The sequence below is a fragment of the Antechinus flavipes genome, chromosome 4 (assembly GCF_016432865.1).
Source record: "Antechinus flavipes isolate AdamAnt ecotype Samford, QLD, Australia chromosome 4, AdamAnt_v2, whole genome shotgun sequence".
Classification (NCBI taxonomy): Eukaryota; Metazoa; Chordata; class Mammalia; order Dasyuromorphia; family Dasyuridae; genus Antechinus; species Antechinus flavipes.
This window is the reverse complement of record NC_067401.1, coordinates 289,203,836-289,216,123: the sequence shown is the minus strand read 5'-3', so window position 1 is coordinate 289,216,123 and position 12,288 is coordinate 289,203,836. Positions and strand designations below refer to the sequence as shown.

The 12,288-nt window shown below is 32.3% G+C and overlaps 1 protein-coding gene across 1 annotated transcript in view; it reads left to right on the top strand.

Moving 5' to 3' along the window:
* REV3L (REV3 like, DNA directed polymerase zeta catalytic subunit) overlaps positions 1–12,288 on the top strand; it is a 253,915-nt gene that overhangs the window by 165,794 nt on the left and 75,833 nt on the right. The window contains exons 17-18 of the mRNA XM_051997548.1: positions 5,770–5,962; positions 6,883–6,994. Coding sequence (XP_051853508.1) covers positions 5,770–5,962; positions 6,883–6,994 — 305 coding nt within the window. The remainder of the gene's footprint in view (positions 1–5,769; positions 5,963–6,882; positions 6,995–12,288) is intronic.

Sequence of the window (12,288 nt, the reverse complement as noted above, 5' to 3'; positions counted from 1 at the left end):
ATTCAAAATAATCACCCCAACAAGAAAGCAAAAAGAACATGGAAACCACCTTAGCCTTTTAAATACTTTAATCTTGCCAGACAAAAAGATATGACAGCCAAGGAAAATACTGATGGAGAACATAAACACATTTGCACAATATTACAGAGGGAGATGATGAATGATTATTAATAATACTGCTATATGAAGCAGCAAAGGCATAGTGGGAAGAAAAGCAAATCTACACAAAATTTGGGGTGAGACCCAACTAAACAGATCAAATTAAGTGCATTTATAGAATAAACTGGGAGAACAGAAAATAGAAAAAAAAAAATAGAACAAATCTGCTAGTATTTTTGTAGTAATTCAGTTTCATGATCTAATGCAATGGAACCATCATATTTAGACTCTTCATACTTTAGTCTATAATGACAAACTGCTAAGGAAAATGAAATCAGCAAGAGTTGCTGAACCAGAACAAGAACATACAGAAAAAATCCATGCTGAAGGCAGTAAAGTTTTAATAGTGGCAGAAGAGGAGTAAATTTTCAAGATACCTGAAAAATAAATATATACTTTTTAAGTGAACAGTCTTATTATAAGACTTGAACATCAGTACCCACCTATTATTATGCTTTATTTCTTATTTATAACTTTTTAATGAGAATGCTCTCTGTATATGTATCCAAGATATTCTCAGTGAAAATAGGAGAATGTAAAAGTCAGAAATACAAAAGATGTTCTACAGCAGAACACATCTTCCTTGTCAGTTGAATAAAATACAGAGAGCTTATTCGATTCCATTGTTTTTTATTTATTATTTATTTTAAGGCAAAACTTGCTAGAGCAAAATACATTCTTAAAGGCTGTCCTCCAACAGGGTATGCTTGTGTATACATTAAAGTCACATGAAATTCTTTGTTAGATAGAATCCACAGAGATAATTATGTTCATTGATCTCCTGACTATAACATACAAATCAAAAGACATGGAGGTCTGTGCAAACTAAAGTTATTAGCCATGGTCATTCAAAGGGAAGAATTTTCTATAGATGATAAAGTCCTCCAATTATGCTTCTTTGGGGATGAGATTGTACTGATTTCTGTCAGGCTCCAAAATACGACAGGACCACCTTAATTCAAAAAGAATTTTGCCTAGCCATCTACACAGGAAAAAAACAACCATAAATGAATAAAGAATACCTGTTTTTCTATCTGTTGATGTGCAACTGAATAAACAGTCTGTCAGCATACTTAATAATGGACAATGAGCTTGGCCCAAAACTGCAAATGGAAATGGGTAGGATTATATTTGAGAAATTGCACTTTCAGTAATCCAAACTTGTTGCTGAAATTAAAATCCATTTGTAATATCAATATTCAGGCAATAATTTGAAGTGGCTGCAAATCTTAAACACAATATTGTCCAAAGAATCAATATTGAAAGCAACCTAAAAAGCAATTGAGATAATGCTTGGTGGGAGTAGGCAACAGCATATTACCAACAACAGAACAACAGTGAATTCAAAAAGTGCAATCTTTATCATCCAGAGCATATATATGATCAGAAAAAGAAGTAGGCTACTTATATAAGAAAAGCAAAGATAATATTCCAGTACTGGTATCCATGGAATATCAAAAGAACTAGAGAAAAACTTCAATCTCGGTGAGTAATTCACATAGGGAGAATTATGGATGGATAGGGACAAGATTTCATAGATGAGTTTCAGTCTATGCCATTGAAGGTAATATCCATTTTAATGAAGTCATATATTAGTTGACATTTATTCTTCTAATAAACATATATTTAAAAAGGGCAGAGCTTAGAAGCAGAATTCCACTGTTGAGATGAAACTAATTTGTTGTGTCTATCTGAATCTTCATTTTCTTAAATGCCTAATTTATCAAGGTGGGTCTGAGATGTTTGTCCAAATGGAATGATTTTTGATTGTGTAAATATGAATCCTTTATTACTGAAATTTCCTTTAAAATGACTAAAATATGTTAAAAATTAAATGATCTAAAAAAAAAAAAAAAACACTTTCTGGGCATTTTACATTACCAGTATTATGTATTTATTCCAAAATTGGAGCCTAGTGCTAGTTTTTTTTTTTTAAGGCTCATCCTTGCAATTGTCACAAAGAACATTGCATCCCTGATATCACAAATACTAGCAACTGACAGACCAATGGGTAGGTAAGCCCAATAACCCAGGGACTATCCTCAGACCACCAGCTCTGGTGCAATCAGTCCAGCTGCTTTAGCCATTGTATTAAAAATAATCCTTGTGGAAATGCCACCTGGCAATTGCCTTTGCAGGTGCTACATCCGTTACTTTCTCAGCCAGAGTTCTTGGTATTGTCACATTGTTCAGTATCAGTAATAGATATGTGTTTTTCAAAGAAATGTTATTAAAGAATAATGCTACTTGCTTTTTTTTTTTTTTTTTTTTTTTTGGTGCCCTGATTACCACTGGGCCTTTCCATTTGACTTGCTGCTAAAACTTCCCATATGTGTTGTCTCCCTTCTTAGCAGAAACTGTCATTTTTCTGTTTATATTCCCAAAATTAATTTAGTGCTTTATACATAGTAAATACTTAATAAGTTATTTTTCATACATTCAGAATCACTAGATCAGTCTCTTTATCATGGGTGAATATCACTACCTCAAAGCACATTAAATCCAGCCAACTATTTTTCAAATTTGTGCTAGGAACCAGAATTAAATACCTGAATGAAATTTTTCAAATTGATCATTATCCACAGGAAAGTCACTCAAATCAGACATTGATATTGTCAATGGTCAATAGCTATAGGTAGGAGAAACAGATAATAAAAAATTGTTAATATTTTAGTAATTTAATTGGAGATCTCATTAATAATCTTGCCCTTAACACATAAAAGTTTTATTTTGAGGACAGGTAATCTCACAAGAAAAATCCCTCTCTTACCTACTGATTAATGCTTGAAATTTTCAGTTAGAGCTTTGTGTCTTTAGCTTAAAGGTCTGATCCCTGATGAAATGCAGATGTCTCTAGAAGAGTTGAATATTACCATTACTAGCCATTCTTAGTGCTACTGATGGATATGATAACAGATTTTTACATGAGCATCATTAGGGAAAGAATGAGAGCAGAAGAAAAAACTACAAGAATGGGACTGAAAACATTTCTTGTTTTACTGTTTTTCCTAGAGCCTTTTAAAAATAGGGAAGATGCATAATTTATGAGGAAGAAATCAAATACATTTTCATTTATAACTAGAGATTTAAACTTAAAATCATAGAATTTTAGAGCTGAAAAGAGTCTTAAGGATCAGCTTTTTCATATTCATATAAATAATCTTATTTCAGCTTTTTCATAAGCATATGAGACTGAGACCCAAATATACTCAGGAACTAGGTAAAGTCATGCAGGTAGGAAGCAGTAGAGTTGCAAGTAAGATCTATTTTCTTTATTGATTCTCTATTTGTAGTCACCCAGCTTCCTTTAGAATGTTTTCTTCCCCAGTTAGAATTTAAATTTCTAAAACCATTGGATTCAGATATATTCATAATAGTACTTGAGCATCATAAAAAAATTTTCTTGAAATTCTGATTCAAAACTAAAGGGCATATTTGTGCAAGTACTGAATATCAATCTAACAAAATATATCTCCCTTTGGCCAGTTAGATCCTTATGCAACATTTTTTGCTTTTCCTTTTGTCATTTAAAAACTAATTTTTCATCTTCATATCTAATTATTAATTTTATCAACTTTCATCATCCCAATTTAGGTATTATAAATATTCATCCACCTAACCAGGAAGGCTTGTTGACACTTTCCTCCAATATTACTTAAAGAACATCATCCAAGTGGCACCTAGTGGCCAGAATTAGGAACTGATGTAACAGCTTTTTATTTCTACTTTCTTCCTACTTAAGAAGTTTATGCATAACTATTTTACTCCTCTTTCCTCTATCTTTAACTACTCACAGTCTTTTCTCCAATTTAAATGCCTGTATTTCCTAGGCTCCTTTCCCTTACTGGTCCATCTCTGGACATAATCTAGCTTTTTAATGACACTATTAAAATGTGATTCTCAAAACTGGAAGGAATTGAACTATTAGCAGAGAAAATTAATTATCACCTTTCATTCTCTGGGTATATCACACATATTAGTGTAACCTAATTTCATGTTAGCATTTTGATGGCTATATCGCATCAAAATTTTGTCTTTTTTTTTTAATGTATATTTCATTAAACTCTGTAAGGCAGTTCATATACTACTAACAACGAGTCAGACATCAATTCATATCCAAATAAGAGAGAGACATGTGCAAAAAACAGATTAGTTTTATTACATGAAACTGAAAAGCTTTTGCACAAATTAAATTAATGCATATGGAATAAGAAAGGAAAATTGTCAACTAGGAAAATACTTGAATTTATGGCAAGTATTTCTGGTAAGGGTTTCATATATATATATGTATATAAAACTAGCACCAATATATAAAACCTAAAGGTCTTGACTGACTAATAACCATATGAAAGAATGCTCCAAATTATGAATAAAAGAAATATAAATCAAAAAGACTCCACATTAGCAAAGATGACAAAAAATTAAAACAGTCAATTTTGAAGGGGTAGTGGAAAGACAGGCACACTAATGCTTGTGTTTGGGAAATTGAATTAGTAGTTTTTTGGAAAGTTGTTTAGAATTATGCAAATAAAGTGGCTGAAATGTCTATCACTTTTGATCTAAAAATTGCACAGTGTGCATGTATTTCAGTAAGGTCATTGATTAAAATGAAAACCACCATATACAACACATTTTTATAGCAATTCTTTTTTTGTGGTAGCAGAGTAATAGAAATAAAGTAGATGATCATCAGTGGTGAATGACTAAATAAATTGTGATCCACAAACATTAAAGAATTATGCTGTAAGAAATGACAAATTTGATGAATACAGAGAAATTTGAAAAGACCCTCATGAACCAATGCAAAATGAACTAAGCAGAGAACTAAATAAACAATTTATACAATGACTAAAACAATGTAAATGGAAAGAACCATTACTGAATAATCAAATATGAGTGTTGCAAAATTATAAAGAAGATGTTTTGGCCCAAAGAAGAGATGAGAAGACATCTCTCCCCTTTCTTGCAGAATTGGGAAACTTGTTATATAATGTCAGAGTTTTTTAATATATTGATTTACTGAGATTTTTTAATTTTTTTTAAAGTTTGCTTTTAAGTAAAGGCTCTCTAGAGCAGAAGGAGGAAGCAATCTGAAAACAAAGCTATCAATAAAAATCTATCTCAAGTTGCTATTAAAAATTACCAAATTTGATCCCAGAGAAAAGATGAAGTGTACCAGACTATCTTCTTTATAGAGCTAAGGATTTCTGTATATAGAATATAGCATATAGTGTCAAATTCAGTTGATGTACTGGTCAATTTATTAAACTGCTCTTATTCCCTATTTTTTGTTGCAAGGGATGGGGTATTTTTTGGGAAATTGGAGGAGAAATCATATATGTATATACATGTAGACAAATATATACATATAGATGTATACATACATATGTGTATTTAATAGCTGGATTTATTAAATTAATAGCAACTTAAAATTTGCAAAGCATTTTATATATTAACATTATATTATACAACCATGAGTGTCTGTATAAAAATCAAAATTATGCAAAAATTGTATTATCAGAATTTTTTAAAGTTCTTATTATGATGCCTATTTTTTCAACATAATAGCATGATTTAATGATGAACAAATTTCTTGTTTCTATTTTGTAGAAGCAGAATCTGACACTTATCAGTGTGGAGTTACATGCTCGAACCAGGCGAGACTTGGAGCCAGATCCTGAATTTGATCCTATATGTGCTTTGTTCTACTCTATTTCATCAGATACAACATTACCGGATACGGATAAAACAGAACTCACAGGTGTAATCGTAATTGATAAAGACAGCACAATCTCCAGCCAAGGTATTTTTAACTTTCATTTATTGTATATCTATAGGTAAGTGAAAATACTGCCTAAGCAACACCTGAATTTTAGAAAGACCCTATAAAAGGAGGGAATCTCACTGCTGAAGATCTGCTCTTATCCTTTAAAAGAACAAAGCAACCCAGAAATCTTTTCTTGAGAGTCCAAAACTAAAACTTAAGCATACTTTATTTTTAACTTTAGCTTACTTATTTATCAGTGTAGGTAGAAAGCTATAAAATATTAATATTCTATTAAGGTATGTAACTTTATAACCAATCACTCTAAAATAATATATAAAAATCTAGATTGTGAACACTACACCCCCTCCATATTCATGAAAATCAGATCATGCAAATGACATTCCATATCCATTAATTTGTCTTTTGTCTGCTTTATGTCCCAGTACATTTCTGGACTGGATTACCTTCCTAAAATAATCTGCTTTTGGTTATTATAAGAAATTTATTACGTCTTTTGATTTCCTTTTTCGTCTCTTCATGAAAATATGAACTTTAAGTCTAAATACATATTATCTAACTTTTAAATTATTTTGGAGAACACTTAATTGTTACTCTACAGTTTTACATGGTGACCATTCTATATAGCCATTATGTTCAATCAGTAGTAAGAAAAATATGCAAAATGGATATAACTTATAGTTAGTAAAATATTGTATTTCTGGAAGAATGCTGACCACAGGAAAGAATAATAGGCAGAAACAAAATAATGAATTTACTGAATTTTGTTTTCATGTAAACAGGAACTTTTAAGGTATATTTGCATATATTAAAAATTTTAGTTAAGTGGATTATATTTTTTATGTTAGAAAAGATTACTATAATGATAACTTTATTTCAAAATAAATCTAAAAGAACTCATAGACTGATATACAGTAAATATCTCAATTATTTGCTAGGTATCAGAAACCAGACTCCATTACTTATTCGTTCTGGAATTTCAAGATTAGAAGTCACCTATGCTGCTGATGAAAAGGCACTTTTCCAAGAGATAGTAAATATAATTAAAAGGTATTGTTTTATGTGTAAAAGTTTTCTTTTTTCTTTTTTGATAAAAATAGTTGAATAGTTCTATCAGTTTCTTACTGAAAATATATCTAATAGTCTGAAAAAATGTATGTTAGTTATTTTCTTCACATCTTATCTCCCAGACAGTCATGGTGCTTGTCTCCGAATAAAACTGTTACTCTGTTCTGCTTCTCTTCTAACTTGTCACCTACTGTTTTGAGAGCAATTAAGAAGACACAAACTATTGTTAAAAACAACAACACAAAAACACAGGGGCAACTAGGTGGCAGAATGGATAGAGCATTGGCTGTGAAGTCAGGAAGACCTGAGTTCAGTTCAAATCCAGCCTTGGACACATAAAATTTATTATCTGCGTGACCCTAGGCAAATCACTTTACCCTAATTATCCTGCCAAAGAAAGAAGGAAAGAGGGAAGGAAGGGAGGAAGGAAAGAAGAAAAAAAGGGAGGAAGGAATGAATAAGCGAGCAAATGAACAAACACACACTTTTGAGTAATACATCTATGTTGTGTCCCCAACACAAGCCCTCACAATGAAATTCCTTTCATAAGATGTAGGCCTTGCACTTACTCTTACCTCAGCTTTTCCTCACACTGGCAGATCTGTATTTACAGAGGAAAACCACCACCATAGGATATACTCCCAACTGTAGAGGAATTCTTTCCTCCCTTCCTTCCATCTTATCATTTTAGTTCTCAAGTTCTCCCTGATGCACATTCTGTGCATAATACCAGCCTCTCACAGTGTCGTTTCCATTAAATCTAAAGTGTATCTATTTGTTTAACAAAAAGACAAAATCACAAATCAGCAGCTTATCATAGGTACTCACTATCAAGAAAATGCAAGAATAATAAATTTATCACCATTTTCCCATAAATTTAGGTAGCTTCTCCTACCAATGTATCTGTCCAGGAGAATGGTAACATACTTAAGCACGGCAAGGAGGCACTTGAGTGAGAAAAACCCGTGTATTCACAATAAATTTATAACTGAAGGGCAGACTGTGACGTCATTGGTCTAGTTAAGAACATGTGCACTACAGAACCGTTTCTCTGCTGCTTTCTCATCTGTTCTTTACTCTTCTGCTGGCCAAATCCTCTCTCAGGCTGATAAAGCCCTTTCAAGTTCTTTTTACTTACAATCCCTTAAGCCAGAGAACTAAGAAGTTTACTAAGCTGACCCTCTCTGGGCATTGCAAACAAGCCCAGCCTGCTCTTTACTTCACGATTCTGCATCCTCGGTCAGTTGTCATGCTGTTGATCTAAGGAAAGGCAGCTTCCAAACTGCTGCTTCCCTCAAACGATATGGGGCAGCAAAGAGCAATAGACCTCTCTGACAGGCTTCTTCTCTCTCAAACTTAGGTGGTGCTAGAGGGCAATCGCTGTGACTGCAGCTCTAGTCCCTCTCCCCTGGGGCTCCTTCCTGCCGGTCTCCTTTGGCTTTTTCATCGCCACCAAGTTTTCCTCCTGCCTAGTTTTGTCAGCTCTTTGCAATCCACCCAGCGCTTTCACTATTTTCAGTAGCTCAAATCAGATCTTCCTGGTCTTCAGGTCTTCCTCTTAATGATATAAAAACTCACGAGCTCTCATTTCTATCATAAAAACTCACATTTATTTCAGCATCTCACCGTCTCCAAACAACTATTTGGTGAGTTTTAGTTTTTGAAACCTTCAAAAGAGTTACATTCAGACATTTACATCCTTGGACATTTCTCAGTCCCCACTTATCCACTGAACATTCTCTACTTGTTGACACTAGCATTTTCTAAAGTGTAGTACATAAAAACTATGTGCTCCTTTCAGGTACAGAACTCTTCACTAATTAAAAAACAGCACCTTACATCCTTTACAAGGTGACATAAGCCATATTACTTATGCAAAAGTTAATATCCTACCCTTTTAACAACCAAATTGCTCTCATCTTTTCTGAAACCATGCCTTGTTGCACATGGATTTTTAACAGTGTTTAAACAAAAGAATTTTTTCTTTTATATATATTTTATCTCTCTTATAAGGGCATTAATTATTCTTCCCAAGTTAATGTATTCCATCTTTTTTATGGAAAAGTATTTTTTTGCCCCTTAACTGCTTACTTCTTAAAGGTACAATACTATATATATATATATATATATATATCACAAAGTACCCAAAGGCCTAAAAGAAAAAAAAAAATGGCTGCAAAAGTTATATATAAGGAATCCTTTGCAGAAAGAAACAACAAATAAATTGTAAACACTACATGGAACTATTTTAATTACTCAATAGATGGAACATCTTTTTTTTTTTTTAAATAACTTTATTGACAGAACCCATGCCAGGGTAATTTTTTACAGCATTTTCCCTTGCACTCACTTCTGTTCCGATTTTTCTCCTCCCTCCCTCCACCCCCTCCCCCTAATGGCAAGCAGTCCTTTACATGTTGAATAGGTTACAGTATATTCTAGATACAATATATGTGTGCAGAACCGAACAGTTCTCTTGTTGCACAGGGAGAATTGGATTCAGAATGTATAAATAACCTGGGAAGAAAAACCAAAATGCAAACAATTTATATTCATTTCCCAGTGTTCTTTCTTTGGGTGTAGTTGCTTCTGTTCATCGTTGATCAATTGAAACTGAGTTAGATCTTCTCTTTATCGAAGAAATCCACTTCCATCAGACTACATCCTCAAACAGTATCGTTGTTGAGGTATATAATGATCTCTTGGTTCTGCTCATTTCACTTAGCATCAGTTCATGTAAGTCTCGCCAATCCTCTCTGTATTCATGATAGCACATCTTTTAAGGAATAAAAACAATTCTAATGAATTTAAATATCAAAACCTCTCTTTCTTGGAAATTTGTTTCAGTTAGGTTTAGTGTTTACTCAACAATCTTGTGAAGAGATTTTAGCTAACATTTAAAATGTTTTCCTCCATCCTTTTCACTTCTATTTTTATTACAACCATTGATATCAATAGAATTCTGATTAAGTTTAAATTATTCTAAAAGTCCTGAAATAAAATCATCCAACTCACTAACACTCTATAGATAAATGTCATTTATGGCAGAAGTTCTATGTCTTTTCAATTCTGGAGAGAAATGGGATCCATTTTCAAGTAGAAGTAAAAGGAGTTTAAAAATCAGTGCCCTTATAGTAGTAGAGAAGAAAATCTCTTCCTGTCTTGAGAGCAAGGAACACAGAAATCTTTCATGCTACCTGAGCAGAGTTGAACACAATGATATAGGGAAAGATGTATTCCATAGCTTCCTTATCTCAGTTTGAACTCTGTATACATTTTCCCATATAGTCTCTGGGAAATTTAACTTTTTTGTTTGTTCTAGACTTCTGGGGAAAACTAAACAAAGATTAACTTAGGTATATAACCAATATTTTCTGAATTTCTTCTACAGTGTAATACATTCTGAATTCCAAATCATGAATTTACAAATTATTAGACTATGATTATCTGTAATTTGATCAGTTTTCTAAATTGGCTATTCAGTATTACCAAAATATTTCATTCATATTTTCTAATTTTATTTTTTCAATTACCAAGCATTTATTTTTCTCCCTCCAATCCCAAGTTAAAAAGAAAAACAAAACCTTTGAAACAAATATGCATTGTCAAGCAAATATATCTCAGCTTTATCCACGCACAAAAATGTATATTTCATTCTCCATCTTGAATCTTTCTGTTAGGAGTAGATCATCATTAGTCCTCTGTAATCATGATTGTTCACTGATCAGAGCTCTTTAAATCTTACAAAATTTTATGGCTTGACAGTGTTATTTTTCTTTAAATTGCTTTTCTGATTGGTCACTTCACTCTATCAATTCCTACAAGTTTTCCCAGTTCATACAAATTTTCTCCGAATCTATCCCTTTCGTCACTTCTATTGGCACAATATTATTCTAAAATTTGAAAATTTGTCCTTTCCATTTTTTGACACTACAAAAGGAATGATTATAAATATGTTTGTAAATTGGGAGGGAGCAGGGTGTTTCCTCTTTCTTTGACTTCTTTGGGTTATAGTCCCAGTAGACATATCTCATGGTCAGAGCATGTGCAGATTTCAGTCACTTTTGGGGCATAGCTCTAACTGTCTTTTCCAGAATGGCTGGACCAATTCAGAGGTTCCATCAGCAGTATGATTTATGTTTTCTTAAACTCAGTTTAATAATCTAACATTCCATATTTATAGTTTATAATATTCCATTATTTTTAATGGCCATGTGCCCCCCAAGATAGTGATTTTTGCTAGCCATGGGCATCTTGGGCATAAGCAAAAATTTCAGTTCTTTATTAACTTAAGATTTCTCTCCTTTGTTTGATATAACTAAGACAAACTGGAAAATGCCTCTTTAGAATCTGAAATTACCTAAGTTATTAGCTTTAACTAATTACATTTAGACAACTGCTTAGGTTGCTTTATAGTTAGTCAACTTGTTTCCTAATTAAAGGTTTTAAAAAAAAATGCCAAAGTAGGATCATGCACAGAGGAAAAAATATCATGGGAACAGGCCTTAGACTTTAAAAAAAAAAATTTTGAACCAAGAGAAATGTTTTCTGAAAAATGTTAAGTTAAATGAAATGATACAACATCAAAACTGTTACTATCCACTGACTCTATAAAAAGAAAGTAACATTTTTTTGGTAGCTATAGAAGTAGTATTCTTCAGTCTTCACAGTATTTCTGCTGCTTTTCATTTTTCCAAAGAGGCTTTCTGCAACATATGAAAAATTTCTAGTATCCACACTCCTATTTCAGCCAGCAGTACTAGCCAAAGGCACATAAGATGTAAGATCAATACAATGTGGATATGCACCAGCATAGGCCCAATAATATCACTAGAAGTTGTACAATTTTTTTCTTCCCATTTAGGCATTTTCCCAGCAAAAGGAATATCTTCCAGATTTAAGAATTCTGTCTATCTTTTGCAGGTGCAAAACTTTTCCCAAATGTTTTCTCCCAAGTTATACCAGTCATTAAGAATATATGGCAAATCTAAATTGTGAAAAGTAGCTTCAGGCTCTTATTATCAGACAGATAACATATGAACAATATAAAGAGATGAAAAATGTTTTAAGTTTCAAGATGTTAATTCTACAATAATTTTTCAGTTCTATATTCACTGGTTCAAAGGCATATTTTTCCCATGTTTAATACTTATACAACATATGATTTATTCCTAAAAGGATTAGAAGTTAGTTCATTAAATTTTTAGAAATAGAAGACATAGAAGCTATCTAAAAGGTGCTGCAATCTGACTAATTGTTTTATCATCTCTAAGATT